The sequence below is a fragment of the Macaca fascicularis genome, chromosome 19 (genome assembly GCF_037993035.2).
Source record: "Macaca fascicularis isolate 582-1 chromosome 19, T2T-MFA8v1.1".
Lineage (NCBI taxonomy): Eukaryota > Metazoa > Chordata > Mammalia > Primates > Cercopithecidae > Macaca > Macaca fascicularis.
In genome coordinates, this window is record NC_088393.1 from 14945824 (window position 1) to 14964251 (window position 18428).

Genomic DNA, 18428 nt, shown 5'->3' on the forward strand with positions numbered 1-18428 from the left:
GCAGTGAGCCAAGACTGCGCCACTGCACTCCAGCCTAGGTGACAGAGCAAGACTCCGTCTCAAAAAAAAAAAAAGTGCTCTCAGGTCTGCGGGAGAGAAGATGAAAGCATGTTCTTTAAGGCCTATATATATATATATATTTTTTTTTTTTTTTTTTTTTTTTTTTTGAGACGGAGTCTTACTCTGTCGCCCAGACTGAAGTGCATTGGTGAGATCTTGACCTCAGGTGATCTACCCGGCTGAGCCTCACAAAGTGCTGGGATTACAGGCACAAGCTACCACACACAGCAAGGCCTAGATTTTAATAGAGAATATGGATAGATGCTTCTTGTTTGTGTTGTGCCATTTTTAGGTTTTTTTTTTTTTTTTTTTTTTTTTTTTGACAGGGTCTTGCTCTGTCACCGAGGCTGAAGTGCAGTGGCACCATCTCAGCTCAGTGCAACCTCCACCTTCTAGGTTCAAGCGATTCTCCTGCTTCAGCCTTCAGAGTAGCTGGGATTACAGGTGCCTGCCACCACATCTGGCTAATTTTTGTATTTTTAGTAGACACAGGGTTTCAACATGTTGGCCAGGCTGGTCTCGAATTCCTGACCTCGGGCGATCTCTTGCCTCAGCCTCCCAAAGTGCTGGGATTACAGGCATGAGCCACTGCACCTGGCCCATTTTTAGTATTTAGTGGAAGTCTGGTGCATTGAGATTTCTTTTTTTCTTTTCTTTTCTTTCTTTTTTTTTTTTTTGAGACAGAGTTTTGCTCTGTTGCCAAGGCTGGAGTGCAGTGGGGCAATCTCGGCTCACTGCAACCTCCGCCTCCCAGGTTCAAGCACTTCTCCTGCCTCAGCCACCCGAGTAGTTGGGATTACAGGTGCCTGCCACCATGCCCGGTGAATTTTTGTATTTTTAGTAGAGATGGGGCTTCACTATGTTGTCCAGGCTGGTCTGAAACTCCTGACCTCAGGTGATCCATCCACCTTGGCCTCCCAAAGTGCTAGGATTACAGGCATGAGTCACTGTGCCCTGCCCAGCTTGACTTTTAGATATAATATTTTAGTTTTTAGTAGAGATGGGGTATCACCACTTTGGCCAGGCTGGTCTCGAACTCCTGACCTCAAGTGATCCATGCACCTTGGCCTCCCATAGTGCTGGGATTACAGGCATGACCTGCTCCGCCTGGCCTGGGACAGGTTTTCTGCTAAGTGCTTTAGATATATTTGCTAATGTTATTCACACTTGCTCTATTCCTGGCCTGGATAAAGCGCTTCTCAGGGATTAGCTGTCTGAGTTCTAGCTCCGGGAGAGTGAGAAAGGAGGGGCTGCGATGTATGATTAGTTCTGTTATACATGGGAGGAAACTGAGGCTCTGAAAGGTTTTGTCATTTGTTCAAGGAAATGTGGTGAGCAGAACTTGAACTTGGCACCCCCTCACCCCAGAAGCTGGGTTCTTTTTTTTTTTTTTTGAGACGGAGTCTCGCTCTGTCACCTAGGCTGGAGTGCGGTGGCCGGATCTCAGCTCACTGCAAGCTCCGCCTCCCGGGTTCACGCCATTCTCCTGCCTCAGCCTCCCGAGTAGCTGGGACTATAGGCGCCCGCCACCTCGCCCGGCTAGTTTTTTGTATTTTTTAGTAGAGACGGGGTTTCACCGTGTTAGCCAGGATGGTCTCGATCTCCTGACCTCGTGATCCGCCCGTCTCGGCCTCCCAAAGTGCTGGGATTACAGGCGTGAGCCACCGCGCCCGGCCAGAAGCTGGGTTCTTTATGGCTATGTTCTTTTGCTTCCTAAATTCACCACCTTGCCCAGATGTCACAGCATCTCTCTGAGAGCTGCACTTCTGTTTCCTGTTTCTTCTGCTTTTTTTTTTTCCCTTTTTCTTTTTTTTGAGACCGAGTCTTTCTCTGTTGCCCAGGCTGGTGTGCAATGGTAGGATCTGGGCTCACTGCAGCCTCCACCTCCCAAGTTCAAGCGATTCTCTTGCCTCAGCCTCCTGAGTAGCTGGGATTACAGACACCTGCCACCACGCCCAGCTAATTTTTGTATTTTTAGTAGAGACGGGGTTTCACCCTGTTGGCCAGGCTGGTCTTGAGCTCTTGACCTCAAGTGATCTGCCTGCCTCGGCCCCCCAAAGAGCTGGGATTACAAGCATGAACCGCCACACCTGGCTAACACTCAGCCAATGTTTTAGGAGGGTGGGTCATCTGAGGTCAGGAGTTCGAGACCAGCCTGACCAACATGGTGAAACCCCATCTCTACTAAAAAATACAAACATTAGCTGGGCGTGGTGGCGGGTGCCTATAATCCCAACTACTCAGGAGGCTGAGGCAGGAGAATTGTTTGAACCCAGGAGGCAGAGGTTGCAGTGAGCTGAGACGGCACCATGCATTCCAGCCTGGGTGACAGGGGGAGACTCTGTCTCAAATAAATAAATAAATAAATAAAATTTAAAAAAGAAAAGAAAAGAAAAAAAAAACAAAAATAAAAGAAAGTGATCGAACTAGGACTCAAATCTGGAAGCAAGAACTATGTGAGAGGAGTCAGGGGTTGCCAAACACTAACTTAGGTCTTCACGCCCATCTGGGTGGGCCTGCCAGAATAAAGGTGTAGAATAGAACAGGAATGAGGAAGCTCTTTATGTTCACAGCATCTTGTGCGAGGAAAAAAAAAACAAAAAAGCAGAATGTACAGTATGTACTCCTTGTGTTAACAAAAAGAAAAATGTATTCCCTGCAGCAGCATCTCAGGAAAGGCGCAGGCGAGACTGGGGACATTTGTACCCGGTTTGGGGGTGTGGGATCGGATGGCAGGGAGGACTTTCACTCTCTGTATCCTTTCCAGTGTTGTATTGTGATTACACAGTCAAAAAATAAAACTGAAGATTTAGAAATTGTGTTTTGCTTATGTAAGCACAGACTCATCTCTTGGAGGAAGCACAACATTTTTTTTTTTTTTTAAAGGAAAAAAAGGCCGGGTGCAGTGACTCACGCCTGTCATCCCAGCACTTTGGGAGGCTGAGGTGGGCGGATCACTTGAGGTCAGGAGTTTGAGACTAGCCTGGGTCAACATGATGAAACCCCGTCTCCGCTAAAAATACAAAAATTAGCCAGGTGTGGTGGTACGCGCCTGTAATCCCAGCTACTAAGGAAGCTGAGGCAGGAGGGTCGCTTGAACCTGGGAGGCAGAGGTTGAAGTGAGCCGAGATTGTGCCACTGCACTCCAGCCTTGGTGACAGAGCCAGACTCTTTCAAAAATTAGAAAAGGAAAAAAAAAAAAAAAAAAAATCTGTGATACCAATGCTTTGTCTATTGTGGTGCAGTAGGATGGGGAACTTCAGGGCCAGGGGAGGGATAGGAGGACTTAGCTTTTCACCATAGGCCAGATGGACCTATTGGGTGCTGTCCTATGATTATATAAAAATAAAACACTGCTGGTATAATGGATTGTAATGCAGATGGGTCAAAGAATGAGTCAATTGCACATGTACTGTCATGGAAGGAACTCTGAGACCTGATCAGAGAGGCAGCATGGAAAAGGAAAATAAATCCATTCAAGGAAAATCCAAGGCTGAGTCTGTAATCCCAGAGCTTTGGAAGGCCAAAGTGGGAGAATCACTTGAGGCCAGAGCAATATATCCAGATACCAAGATATTGGCCAGTCCGGGTTCACACCTGTCATCCTAGCACTTTGGGAGGCCGAGGCGGGTGGATCACTTGAGGTCGGGAGTTCAAGACCAGCCTGGCCAACATGGTGAAACCTCGTCTCTACTAAAAATACAAAAATTAACCAGGTATGGTGGCATACACCTGTAATCCCAGCTACTTGGGAGGCTGAGGCAGGAGAATTGCTTGAACCCAGGAGGCGGAGGTTGCAGTGAGCTGAGATCATGCCACTGCACTCCAGCCTGGGCAACAGAGCAAGACTCTGTCTCAGAAAAAAAAAAAAAAAAAAAAGGAAGGTTGCAGCAGCTCACGCCTGTAATCCCAGCATTTTGGGAGGCCAAAGCAGGCAGATCACGAGGTCAAGAGATTGAGACCATCCCGGCCAACATGGTGAAATCCCGTCTCTAGTAAAAATACAAAAATTAGCTGGGCGTGATGGCACATGCTTGTAGTCTCAGCTACTCAGGAGGCTGAGACAAGAGAATCACTTGAACCTGGGAGGGGGAGGTTGTAGTGAGCCAAGATTGCACCACTGCACTCCAGCCTGGGTGACAGAGGGAGACTCTGTTCCCCTCACCCCCCCCCCCAAAAAAAAGAAGTTACCAAGATATCAACATATCAACAAATCATCTCTACAAAAATTAGAAAAATTGGCTGGGTGTGGTGTGGAGCGCTTGTAGTCCTAGCTACTCAAGAGGTTGAGAGGCAGGATTGCTTGAGCCCAGGAGTTTGAGGCTGCAATGAGCTATGATCCTACCACTGCATTCCGGCCTGGGCAACAGAGTGAAATCCTGTCTTAAAAAGAAAAAAAAAAACAAAAGGCTGAGCATGGTGGCTCACGCCTGTAATCCCAGCACTTTGTGAGGCTGAGGGGGTGCCGATCACTTGAGGTCAGGAGTTTGAGGCCAGCCTGGCCAACATGGTGAAACCCCATCTCTATACTAAGAATACAAAAATTAGCCGGGTATGGTGGCACACGCCTGTTATCTCAACTACTCGGAAGGCTGAGTATCGCTTGAACCTGGGTGGTGAAGGGTGCAGTGAGCCAAGATCGCACCACTGCACTCCAGCTTGGGTGATACAGTGAGACTCTATCTGAAAAAAAAAGCCCAAGACTTTGGGAAAAGTTTGCATGTGGGTGCACCAGATATCTGACCAAGATAAGCCAAGTAGTGGCTTTTGAGCAAAAAAATGCATGTGCAAGAAGTCTTTGGGTCCTATTACCACTAAGATTTTGCCCTCAAAATCCCACTGCCCCACTCCTCACACTGCTACCCGGTAGGTTGCTGGGCCGTGTATTTTGTGAAGTTCCATACCTTAAGGCTTCGTGCACTTTTGTGTTTGTGACACTTCAGTATGCAGTTCACAGGGACCTGATGTACAATGGAGACTTGGGGGTGGGGATGGCAGCCCTGGGATTTGTGTCACCAATGAGGTCAGGTCAGTTCCGCAATGTGACCTTGGTGCCTGGGATACCTTGGTAAACATATCTTAGCTCTGATATTCCACGGTCACCTCCTGACTGGGGTGGTGCCTCCTGGCTTAATGTGGCTGCTCTTCAAAGTCACCCCTGCAATGTCTTTGGGGAAAAGCCCTCTAGACTTGAGTCTGTCCAACAGTTACCACTGACCACATACATGTGTGGCTGCTGAGCAACTGAAGTGTGGCAGGACTGAGGAACTGATTCTGTTCTTATTGAATTTATAAGATGTTGAAATAAATGGTATATAGAACATTCTAGTCATCACAGAAAGTTCTCCTGGACTGGCAGGGCTGCCCCTAGACTGTTTTCAGCGCTTAAACTGTTTCAGTGGGAAGGGAAAGCAACTCTTAGCTTGACACTTTTGTCTTTGAGAAACAGCCTTGCTCCGTCACCCAGGCTGGAGTGCAGTGGTGGGATCTTCGCTCGCTGCAACCTCTGCTTCCCAGGTTCAAGTGATTCCCCTGCCTCAGCCTCCTGAGTAGCTGGTACTACAGGCACGTGCCACCACACCTGGCTACTTTTTTCGTATTTTTAATAGAGACGGGGTTTCACCATGTTGGCCAGGCCGGTCTGAAACTCCTGACCTCAGGTGATCTGCCCGTCTTGGCCTCCCAAAGTACTGGGATTACAGGTGTGAGCCACTGTACCTGGCCCAGTTTGACTTTTGGATATTGTGTTTTAGTTTTGAGACAGGATCTCACTTTGTCACCCAGGTTGGAGTGCAGTGGCACGAACACAGCTCACTGCTGCCTCCACCTCTTGGGCTCAAGTGATCCTCCTGCCTCAGTCCCATAAATAGCTGGGCCTACAGGTGTACGCTGCCACCCCCAGCTGAATTTTTACATTTTTTGTAGAGATGGGGTTTCACAATGTTGCCCAGGCTGGTCTCAAACTCCTGAGCTCGAGTCATCTGCCCACCTTGGCCTCCCAAAGTGCTGGGATTACAGGCCTGAGCCACTTGCTCCTGGTCTATATACAGTGTTTCCACTTTAGAACACTTTGTATCAAAGCAGCAATACCTTGTTTTAAGCCTGAGTAACTACTTACCTTATAATTAAACCAGTTATTTAAAAAAAGTTACAAAGTAAAAGCAGCTTCAGTGGCCTGCAAATAAAGCCAAGGCAGGAAATATCTTCTCTAGGCCTTGAGCTCTGGTTTGGCCAGCCTTCAGGACACCCAGCCCATTCTAGCAGGAAAGGAGTGACAGGGAATTAATAGGCCAAACCCTGGGTTGGCCCCTTGACCCCAGAGCCAAGGTCCACTGAAAAAGCCAGGGGCCCTGAAGAAAGGCACGGGAATAAGGAGCCAGATCCTGCCTCCCCGCACCTCTACTTTGACTGCAACCTTCACCAAAAAACGATCCCCAAGGCCACTGTGCTTGGGTCTCTGGTTTCTTGGACCCAGAGTCTCGGTGGAAGTTCTCCAACCCACTTATGGCCCAGGAAAGGAGACTTACCTTTCCCTTGCAGGGTACTTGCCTCCCGCCCATCCCACCCTCCCACCTTGACTGCATTTGGGGGGATGCCCAGGTCCCCAATCCACCCCCAAAACCAGCAGAACCCTCAAACAGAGTCGCAGGACCGCTCCCCTGAGGTTTAGCATCAGTCTTTAATGCTGTCGCGCTGCATTGACAAGTCACACACTTTGGTCTCATGTTGGCAGTGGCAACTTACAATGAGTCTAAAGGTCTGAGCACCAGACTGGCCTCCAGCGAACAGACATTTGTTCCAACTCCCCTTCCCTCCCCAAGATTTCTTCAGAATTTCATTATGGCCCTATACAGAGAGCAGTGGCTGCCGGGGACAGGTTTTATTTGAGTGTACACCAACTATACATGGAATTATAAAATAACATATTTACAGACGTTCCACAGTGCTCCTGTAATCAGAAGCAAAGACCCTTTTATCAAAAGGGATTATATCTAGGGCTGTGCAAAATTCAAAAGGATCAGATCCCTTTGAAAGAGTCCATAGTCCATGAAACAAAAAATTACCTGGGCCACTGGTAAGCCCCAGGTGTGCCAAGATTGCCTTACGGAAATGGAGAATGTGACCCACAAAGTGAGGACATTCAGCTTCACTAGAGCCAGAGGTCAGGAGGGCCCTTGCTGGGGCCAGGCTCCCGGACACTCAAGGCAGAGGTGGCTGCGCTTGCTGGAGTCACTCGCTGGAGGCTGGTTCCCTTGGTCCTGCTGGAACAAGAGGTATTGCTTGTGGGCGCCAGCCAGGCAGTTCTGCAGGAATAGTTTAGGTTCTCAATTTGAGATGGCCAAAGAGAGGACAGAATTCTCCAGGGGAAGAGCAAGACATGGGAGACAAATACAGAATAAACCACGAACTGATCACACAACAGAAAACAGAGGAGTGTACAGGGTCTGGGAACCAAGACAGCAGGTCGACATTATCTACCAGTCAAAAGCAAAGGGACACAGAGGGATCAAGTCCAGCTGCTGGTCTGCCTCTACCCCTGGACAGGGACTGGAGGAGGAGGATGTGGGCCCATCCCGGGAGGGCTGCCGGACCCAGTGGGGCAGACTGGAATGCCTTTTCCTGCTGTTCCCACCACCTGATGCCCTATCGCTCGAAAAACCACTTTAGTCTAGTGTACGACTTTGAAAGATTGTAATATATGCTCTGGAAAACATTCAGCAGTATGAAAGTCCTCCCTGGGCCCTCCCATGGTCCACAATTGGTAGAAAGGTCCAGAAATCCTTGAGCTCTGGAAAGGTCCCTGGTCAGTCGGAGCTCTGGCAGCTATATTGGAAGGACCTGCTCAAGTACGGTTCTTGATGTCTGGGGAATCCTTTCGGGGAAGATCACTTCAAATTCAATAATGAGGTCCCCACGTTTCTCGGGCGTTTTGGGGAGGGGGAGGCCTTCTCCAGGAACTTTTCGGCGCATGCCAGGCCTGATGACATCTTTGAATACGACGGGTATGGTCCTGCCGTCCAGAGTGGGGACGTTCACTGTGCAGCCACACAGAGCCTTGAAAAGCAAAGGGATAAGCATTAGATGGAAGCTGGCTCAAGAGGCTCAGCTCTTGCCCGGAGACCATCTGGCATAGAGTAAGACTCATCAGGCCTCTGCAGCCAACACCTGGCCCCCAAATCGACATGTCTCCACCATGAAAGCTCCAGAACAGCACCCTGATCAGTCCTGTTCACTGTGGTGCCCCAAGCCTGGCAAGCGCCACACACCCAATGCGTGTTCAGCAAAACCTAAATAAACTGCTTCAAAGAGCAGCCATCGCGCTCTGCAGACACCGCCCCACCTGGCACCTTACCTCCCGGAGGCTGATCCTGGCAGGATAAATCACATCAGAGCCATCTCTCTTAAAGATATTGTGTGGCTTGTCCTTTAAAACAAAGACGATATCAGCTGGAATGTTGTTGGAGGTCTGGTCTCCTTCCTTGGGGAAGGTGATTTTGGTCCCTTCTTTCCACCCCTTCTTCACTTCGATGGTCAAGATTTTGTCTTCGTTTCGAATGCTCTTTCCGTCGGGGTTTAGCCGCTTGTGGGAGATTTTCATCTTCTTGGTACAACCGCTGTAGATCTCTTCAAGGGAGACTCGAAGGTCGTGGGTGACTGGGGGATCTTGCTTCTTTCGGGTGGGCTCTTGGGAAGGGCGGGAGCGGCCAAAGTTCACGTTGGTGAAGCCACCCATGCCCATAGGGAAGCCAGAGAACGGGTCATCAATGTCCATGCCTTCCTCCCCGTTCCGCTGCCCAAAAAAGGTGTCAAAGGGATTTCTGCCACCGAAGAACTCAGCAAACATGGCATGAGGGTCTCCATGGAACGTGTAGCTGAAAGAGGTACCATTGGCACCACTGCCGCTACCGCCACTGGGGCCACTGCCCTTTAGGCCTGAAAAGCAGAATTAGAAGCAGTCAGATGGCTGAACAGCAGACTCCCTCTCGAGCTTCCCTTACGGGGGAAAAAAGCTTGGAGGCCATGGGGGAGGAACTTTTTTTAGCCTGCCAGGGGAGAGCAAGGAAGAACCCCAAGCTTCTACCCCTCACTGCAGCAGCAGAGCTGCCCCCCCCCCCAAGTACTTCCGCATAGCCTGACAATGGAAAAGGACTCATGCGGTTAGGTGTCCACCTACAGGTGCCACCTGGGCCCTGCCACTCCTGGACTGACCCATCCTCCTGGCAATGTCACCAAGGGATGGCTAAACACACACGGTCCAGGGTCGGCTTTCGGTATTTACTTTCAACATTTTAGGACTACTGATGTGTACGAAAAGTGAAAATAAGGAAAAAAAAAAGATGTAGAGTTTTTAAACCCTCACACTAGCATTCACTGCCACCATCCTTGCATAATAAGTCAGTCCCAGATCAAGCCCAGAAGCCAGCCTGAGTCATCAAGGGGCACAGGGACAAAAAGCCCCACTCTCCGTCCCCCCAAACCCCCAGGCGGCCCAGCTCTCCGCACCTAGGCGGCCGCTGCCTCCTGCGTGCTCGGCCGGGACCAGGTCATCACTTCCCGGAAATCATCCCAGCCCAGCCCCAAGGCCCGCGAGCGGGATCGGCGCCTGCATTTACAGCCCCGCGCCCCGCAGCTGAGCCGCAGGCGCCGCCCTGCGGACCCCGGCGGCTAAGCCCAGGTGAGCTCGGGTCCGCAGCAGGCTCCGCCGTGCCGTTCCCGTCGTCACCCCCGGCTCCCCCACCCCCCTGCACCGCACCCCGGGGCTGCTCGGGGCCGCGGGAAGAGGCGCCCGGGGAGGGGCAGCCCTAGACATGCTAGAAGCTTCTGGGCGAGCGGCTGGGCCAAGGCTCCTCCCCGCACCGCACGGCCGCCAATCCAAGGGCGGAGGCCCGAGCGGCCGGAGGGCGGGGCAGCTCGGCCCCCGGGCCCGGGGCGTCCTTCCCGGGGGGCCGCCGAGAGGGGCCGGTATGCCTCGGTTTCCCTGTCAAACGGCGGGACCGCGCCCCTGGCCGCGCGCACACACCTTCCTCTCCGTAGCGGTCGAAGATCTCGCGCTTGCGCGGGTCGCTGAGCACGTCGTAGGCCTCGGCGATCTCCTTGAACTTCTCCTCGGCGCCGGGCTCCTTGTTCTTGTCCGGGTGGTAGCGCAGCGCCTGGCGGCGGTAGGCCCGCTTGATCTCCTCATCCGACGCGCCGCGGGCCAGGCCCAGCGTCTGATAGTAGTCTTTGCCCATGGCCCCCCGCTGCGGCCCGCCGACCCGCTGTCGCCGTCCCCCGGCTACGCCGCCGCCCGGTCCCGGACTCTATATACCCGTCCGGCGGAAGCTTCCAGAGCCCGCCAGCCCCCTCCAGAACCTTCCGCCCCGCCCCCCCGCCCGCGGCGCCGGCCAATCGCCGCCACCCTTTCCGTGACACGCGACATCCGGGGCGGCGCTTTGCCGTCAACGGCCGCCGGCGCGGGGCCACGCCCCCTCCCGCTCCGCCCTCGACAACGCCTCCCGGCGGCGCGCGCACAGGTCGGAGGAGGCCCCGCCCACCTTCCGGGACGAGCCAATCGCGAGCTTCTTTCACACTCTGCACCGCCCCAGCGACCCTGCGTCCCGCCCTCCGCCTGGGTCAGTGGGTCAGGAGCCGTCGCGAAGGTGATGTTCCGGGAAGGGGTGGGGCCTGGGACTAGCCTGTCTTTTCCCCAGGAGGTGATAAACCTTCCAGCCCTTGTCTCGCGGGACCTGCGGTGGGCCTCCGCCGGGTGACGCCGGACGAACAACCTAACCCGCGTCTGCTTAACCCAGGGGTCTCTTTCTTTCTACAATATGGCAATAAGAGAACCTGACACGGAGCCTCACGACTGTAATTTCCATCACTTCCTGAGGCCAAGACAGGAGAATCTCTCGGGCCTAGGAGTTTGAGACCAGCCTAGGCAACATAAGCAGACTCCGTTTCTTTTTAAAATAAACAAACAGGCCGGGCGCGGGGGCTCACGCCTGTAATCCCAGCATTTTGGGAGGCCGAAGTGGGCGGATCACTTGAGGTCAGGAGTTCGAGACCAGCCTAGCCAACATGGTGAAATCCCGTCTCTGCTAAAAATACAAAAATTACCCGGGCGTGGTGGCACGCACCTGTAATCCCAGCTACTCAGGAGGCTGAGGCCTGAGAATAGCTTGAATCGGGGAGGCGGAGGTTGCAGTGGGCCGAGATCGGGGCACTGCACTCCAGCTTGGGCGACAGAGCGAGACTCCGTCTCAAAATAAAATAAATAAATAAGTAAAATAAAACAAAATGAACAAACAAAGAATCCACCAGCGCTATTTTCCCAACTGTGGGGAGAAGGATGTTGGGACAGAAGACTGCCTCTGTTCTCCCTTCCTAAAGCGAGGTGAGGATCTGGGCGAAAGCTCACCTCCCGAGGTCCTCTCAGTCCCGCCTTTTTCACTTTACTGCCCTTTCAAGAGCACTTGCTGCTAAATTAGAAATTTATTTTGTTTCTTGGCTTTCAATGTGTCCTCCCTCCCAGTCTGAGATCGCCACCTGAGCAGGGGCCAGGTCCTGTCTGCATTGGGTCTCCAGTGCCTGGAATGCAGTGAGAACCTCATAAATATTCCCCGTTCTTTTTTTTTTTTTTTTTTTTTTTTTGAGACGGAGTCTCGCTCTGTAGCCCAGGCTGGAGTGCAGTGGCCGGATCTCAGCTCACTGCAAGCTCCGCCTCCCGGGTTCACGCCATTCTCCGGCCTCAGCCTCCCGAGTAGCTGGGACTACAGGCGCTGCCACCTCGCCCGGCTATTTTTTGTATTTCTTAGTAGAGACGGGGTTTCACCGTGTTAGCCAGGATGGTCTCGATCTCCTGACCTCGTGATCCGCCCATCTCGGCCTCCCAAAGTGCTGGGATTACAGGCTTGAGCCACCGCACCCGGCCAATATTCCCCGTTCTTACACACGTGCTTCTTTTTCTCCCCCAACTACCTTTATGATTTGGGGGGGACATAGGTGTGTCACACACCTTTCAAGGCCTCTGTTTCCTCAATTGTAGGCAACATGATCGCGTTTGGCTCTGAAAGTCTGGCGTGCCTCGGTCAAGGACAGGGCTGATGGGAAAAGGAGGCTCAGAAAGGGGTTCCACCTAGGAAGGGCCCTGGGAAGTGAGGGAGGTTCCTGGAAGAACTGCCTGGGAGGTCAGAGCCATGTAACACTGACTCTAGAACCAGATAGCCGGGCTTATTCCCGGCTCCAGCACTTCCCGGCTGGGTAACCTTGGGTTAGTTACTTAGCCATTGCTGGCCTCAGCTTCCTCATCAGCACAATGAGGAACGAGGATAGCAGTTGTGCCCACATCATGAGGGCTTTGAAGTTTACATGAGTCAACATTTGCAAAGTGCTCAGAACAGGCATGGCACAAAGGAAGCATTGTCAAAGGGGTGACTAACCATTTTCTTAGTGGTGGGCCCTTCAGCCATCACCCCATTCCTGGCAGTATCACAGCTAGAAGCTTCCAGTGACAGCTGCCCCTGGACAGACAGGGACTCCTGAGCAAGAAGACCATCCTCCTGCCTCCCGAGGCGGGAGGATCGCTCGAGCCCAGGAATTTGAGGCTGCAGTCAGCTATGATTGTGCCACTTGCACTCCAGCCTGGGTGACAGTGAGACCCTGAGCCTCCCCATAAAAAAGTTAAATAAATACCTATCAGGAGCATCATGGCTGAGAGTTACATAAATAACTATCAAGAGCATCCAGCAGGCGGATCTGGTTCTCTCTGCCCACTCACTGACCTCCGAGGTAACTGCATCAGCAAGAACTCTGGACTACAACTGGGCAACCTGGGAGGATGGGGCTGAAATTCCCTAGACATCGAGAACCATACTTGAGCAGGGGTCCTGAAGCAATTATGAGGAGAGAGAACTTGATATTTTGTAAAAAGTTACTAGGCTGGGCCCAGTGGCTCATGCCTGTCATCCCAGAATTCTGGAAGGCTGAGGCAGGAGGATCGCTTGAGGCCAGGAGTTCCAGCCTGGGCAACATAGTGAAACCCTATCTATACAAAAAAATTAAAAATAAAAAAAATTAGCTGGGTGCAATGATGTGAGCCTGTAGTCCCAGCTACTCAGTGGGCCAAGGCAGAAGGATCGCTTGAGCCCAGGAATTTGAGGCTGTAGTCAGCTATGATTGTGCCACTTGCACTCCAGCCTGGGTGACAGTGAGACCCTGAGCCTCCCCATAAAAAACTTAAATAACTGTCAGGAGCATTATGGGGAAAAACCCAGAGCTTGTGACTTTATACTGACAAGCTATTATTTTATAATGTAAATTTAATTTAGAATTACAAATGCAGCAGCCTCCAAAGGCCTTAACATGGCTCCGGGTGGACCTTTCTGGTTGTTCTAAAGTTTCTTACCATAGGCCAGGTGCGCTGGTTCACGCCTGTAATCCTAGCACTTTGGGAGGCCGAGGCGGGTGGATTACCTGAGGTCAGGAGTTCGAGACCAGCCTGTCCAACATGGTGAAACCCTGTCTCTACTAAAAATACAAAAATTAGCCAGGCGTGGTGGCAGACGCCTGTAATCCCAGCTACGCTGGAAGCTGAGGCAGGAGAATCGCTTCAACCCAGGAGGCAGAGGTTGCAGTGAGCCAAGATTGCGCCACTGCACTCCAGACTGGGTGACAGAGTGAGAGTCTCAAAAAATAAAAATAAAAATAAAGTTTTTTGCCACACTGGAGGGCAACATTTTGCCAAAAACACTGCGCAAAGGATGTTTTTGTGCTTGGGGTCAATGTTAGGGCTGGGAACTCTCCCCTCCTTGACTAAGCCTGGGTCATGTTCAAGAAGTTTTGTTTGTTTGAGACGGAGTTTCACTCTTGTCGCCCAGGCTGGAGTGCAGTGGCACAAATTTGGCTCACTGCAACCTCCACCTCCTGGTTCAAGTGATTCTCCTGCCTCAGCCTCCCAAGTAGCTGGGATTACAGGTGCTTGCGACCACGCCTGGGTAATTTTTGTATTTTTAGTAGAGATGGGGTTTCACCATGTTGGCCGGGCTAGTCTTGAACTCCTGACCTCAGGTGATCAACCCACCTTGATCTCCCAAGGTGCTGGGATTATAGGCGTGAGCCACCATGCCTGGCCAGTTTGGGAAGTTTTAATTTTTTTTTAAGTCAGTTCTAGGAGCCAGGAAATTAAACAACAAACAAACAAACCCAGTAACTCTCTCCTAATAGACATGGTACTGTGACCTGAACACTCACTGAGAACTTCAAATTACTGAAAAAATGGCCTCTGCGTAAACTTCAGCAGATATTGGGCTCTTGGAGAAGCTGTGATAGTTGTTTGTTGTGTCAGCGTGGCTAAGCTCTAGAACCTAGTTATTCAACTAAACACTAATCTAGGTGAACATGTCTACAGTTGCTTGCCTTTAAAAGCAGGACATGACCCTCAAGGATGTAAGGATGTAAGTAGGCCTCATCCAATCAGTCTAGAGGCTTTAAAAGCCAACACTAAGGCCGGGTGTGGTGGCTCACGCCTGTAATCCTAGCACTTTGCAAGGCTGAGGCAGGCAGATCACGAGGTCTGGAGTTCGAGACCAGCCTGGCCAAGATGGTGAAACCCCGTCTCTACTAAAAATACAAAAATTAGCTGAGCGTGGTGGCAGGCGCCTGTAATCCCAGCTTCTCGGGAGGCCGAGGCAGGAGAATTACTTGAACCCAGGAGGCAGAGTTTGCGGTGAGCCGAGATCTGGCCACTGCACTCCAGCCTGGGTGACAGAGCAAGACTCCGTCTCGAAGAAGAAAAAAAAAAAGCCAACGCTGAAAGGCCTTCCAACACTGAAAGGCCTTAAAAGCAAACACTGAGGTTTCTCAGCAGAAAAAGCATCAGCTCCTGCCTAAGTTTACGGCCTGCTATCCCACCCAGCAGATTTTGGCATTGTCTAGCCACCCCCACAAGCATGCAGGCCAATTCCTTGAAATAAATCTCTGCGCACGCACACACACACACACACACACACACTCTCTCTCTCTCTCTCTCTCTCTCTCTCTCTCTCCCTCCCCCTCTCCCTCTCCCTCTCCCTCCCTCCCCCCTACTGGCTCTGGCTCTGTTTCTTTGGTAAAATCCTGACTGATATAGGAACTACGCAAGTGAATCTGAGGACAGTTGCTTTAGTTCAAATCCTGGACCAACTGTTTACTTATTCCCTACCTGTGTGATCTTCTACAACCTGCTTGATCTTTGGGAGCATTAGGTCTGTCCTCCATAAATTGGAGATAAGAGTAGATTAGGCTGGGCATGGTGACTCACGCCTATAATCACAGCACTTTGGGAGGCTGAGGCAGGTGGATCACTTGAGGTCAGAAGTTTGAGACCAGCCTGTGCAACATGGTGAAACCCTGTCTCTACTAAAAACACAAAAATTAGCTGGTGGTGAAAGTGGTGGCATGTGCCCGTAGTCCCATCTACTCAGGAGACTGAGGCATGAGAATGGCTTGAACCTGGGAGGTGGAGGTTGCAGTGAGCCAAGATCGCACCACTGTACTCCAGCCTGGGCAACATAGTGAGACTCTGTCTCAAAAAAAAAAAAAAAAAAAGAGTAGATTTTACCCTGCTGATGTTGCTATGTGGATGAAACTGAGAGGAGCCAGGAAAGGAACATGATAATAACATCTTTTTTATTTTTATTTTTGAGATGGAGTCTCACTCACTCTGTCACCCAGGCTGGAATGTAGTGGTGCGATCTCGGCTCACTGCAACTTACACCTCCCGTGTTCAAGCGATTCTCTGCCTCAGCCTCCCGAGTAGCTGGGATTATAGGCGGCCGCCACCACACCTGGCTAATTTTTGTATTTTTAGTAGAGATGGAGTTTCACCATGTTGGCCAGGCTGGTCTTGAACTCCTGACCTCATGATCTACCAGCCTTGGCCTCCCAAAGTGCTGGGATTACAGGCGTGAGCCACTGCACCCGGCCACTTCTTTTTTTTTTTTTTTTTGAGATGGAGTCTCACTCTGTTGCCCAGGCTGGAGTGCACTGGTGTGATGTCAGTTCACTGCAACCTCCACCTTCCAGTTTCAAGCAATTCTCCTGCCTCAACCTCCCTGAGTAGCTGGGATTACATGCGTGCACCACCACTTTTTGTATTTTTAGTAGAGACAGGGGTTTCACCATGTTGGCCAGGCTGGTCTCAAACTCCTGATCTCATGGTCTACCCGTCTTGGCCTCCCAAAGTACTGGGATTACAGGAGTGAGCCCTACACCCGGCCTTGCTTTTTTTTTTTTTTTTTTTTTTTTTTTTTTAGATGGGGTCTCACACTGTCACCCATGCTGGAGCACAGTGGCACAATCTTCGCTCACTGCAGCCTCCACCTCCCGGGTTCAAATGATCCTCCCTCCCCAGTCTCCCTGAGTAGCTGGGATCACAGGTGCCTGCCATCATGCCTGGCTAATTTTTTGTATTATAGTTTTGGTAGAGATGGGGTTTTGCCTTGTTGCTCAGGTTGGTCTCAAACACCTGAGTTCAAGTGATCTCCTGGCCTTGGCCTCCCCAAGTGTTGGGATTACAGGCATAAGCCACAGTGCCTGGCCTGTGATAACATCTAACGCTGACATGGCCAAACCTGTTCCAAGGATTTAATGAATATTAACTCCTATAATTGTCACAACAGCCCTATGAGGTTGGGCTATCATTACACCCATTTGACAGGTGGGGAGATGGAGATTGTGAGAGGTCATGTGACTTCCCTAGGGTCACTCAGTGAGTAAAATGCTGAAGTGTTTAGCATACTGAGTGCTTACAGTAGACACTCAGCTTGTGTATAATGTGACTCAGATGATCGTAAAGCCTTATTTATTTATTTATTTTGAGATGGAGTCTCGCTTTGTCACCCAGACTGGAGTGCAGTGGGGCAATCTCGGCTCACTGCAAGCTCCCCCTCCCAGGTTCACGCCATTCTCCCACCTCAGCCTCCCGAGTAGCTGGGACTACAGGCGCCCGCCACCATGCCAGTTTAATTTTTTTGTATTTTTAGTAGAGATGGGGTTTCACGGTGTTATCTAGGATGGTCTCAATCTCCTGACCTCATGATCCACCCGCCTCAGCCTCCCAAAGTGCTGGGATTACAGGTGTGAGCCACTGCTTGGGGCCCACAAAGCCTTAATTTTAAGAAAATTGCATTAGTCCTGTCTTCAGCTCTTCACCTGTTGAAAAAAAGACCTTCAGGCCAGGTGCGGTGGCTCACACCTGTAATCCCAGCACTTTTGGAGGCCAAGGCAGGAGGATCACTTGAGCCCAGGAGTTCCAGATCAGCCTGGTCCACATAGCGAGATCCCATATCTAAAAAGAATAAAAAAGAAATCAGCTGGGCATGGTGGCACATGCCAGCTACTTGGGAGGCTGAGGTGGGAGGATCACTTGAGCTCAGGAATGCCAAGCTGCAGTGAGCTACGGGTGTGCCACTGCACACTAGCCTGAGAGACAGTGAGACCCTATCTCAAAAATAAATAAAAATCCAGGCCGGGCGCGGTGGCTCATGCCTGTAACCTCGCACTTTGGGAGGCCGAGGCAGGTGAATCACTTGAAGTCAGGAGTTCGAGACCAGCCTGGCCAATAGGGTGAAACCCCATCTCTACTAAAAATGCATAAATTAGTCAGGCGTGATGGTGTGTGCCTGTAATCCCAGCTATTTGGGAGGCTGAGTCAGGAGAATCACTTGAACCTGGGAGGTGGAGTTTGCAGTGAGCTGAGATGGTGCCACTGCACTCTAGCCTGGGCGACAGAGTAAGACTCCTTCTCAAAAAAAAAAAAAAAAAGGCCTTCAAAAGCACTATAGCCATATGAGCCAGCAATCCCACTCCTAGTGGGATACCCATGTGAAAGGAAAGCCTTTGTTCACATATAAAAATTCATGGCTGTGTGCAGTGGCTCATGCCTGTAATCCCAGCACTTTGGGAGGCTGAGGCGGGAGGATAACAAGGTCAAGAGATTGAGACCATCCTGACCAACATGGGGAAACCCAGTCTGTACTAAAAATACAAATATTAGCTGGGTGTAGGGGTGCGCACCTGTAATCCCAGCTACTCGGGAGGTTGAGGCAGGAGAATCACTTGAACCCAGGAGGCGGAGGTTGCAGTGAGCTGAGATTGTCCCACTACACTTTAGCCTGGGTGACACAGCAAGACTCTGTCTCAAAAAAAAAAAAAAAAAAAAAAAAAAATCATGAGCAAATGTTTGCTGAGCCTTTATTAGTTATTACTAACAGCAGTTAAACCCTAACTGTCCTTCAATGGATGAATGGATAATCAAACGTGATCCATCCACACAATGGAATACTATTCAGCCATAAAAAAGAATGAGCTACAGATACAAAAAAGCAACATTACAGATGAACCTCATATCC

The 18428-nt window shown here is 51.0% G+C and overlaps 1 protein-coding gene across 2 annotated transcripts; it reads right to left on the minus strand.

Annotated features, from left to right (window-relative positions):
* Nucleotides 1-6720: 6720 nt before the first annotated feature.
* On the minus strand, nucleotides 6721-10338 carry DNAJB1 (DnaJ heat shock protein family (Hsp40) member B1). Of its 2 annotated transcripts, none has more exons than XM_005588251.4 (3): nucleotides 10082-10338; nucleotides 8414-8994; nucleotides 6721-8115 (listed from the first exon to the last, which is right to left on the minus strand). In XM_005588251.4, exons 1-3 carry the CDS (start codon nucleotides 10290-10292, stop codon nucleotides 7885-7887), a joined length of 1023 nt encoding a protein of 340 aa, XP_005588308.1. In that variant the 5' UTR covers nucleotides 10293-10338; the 3' UTR covers nucleotides 6721-7884. The 2 variants fall into 2 exon arrangements, with proteins under 2 accessions (XP_005588308.1, XP_045236641.1); XM_045380706.3 differs by having other exon boundaries at nucleotides 9565-10338.
* Between the last annotated feature and the right edge of the window lie 8090 nt (nucleotides 10339-18428).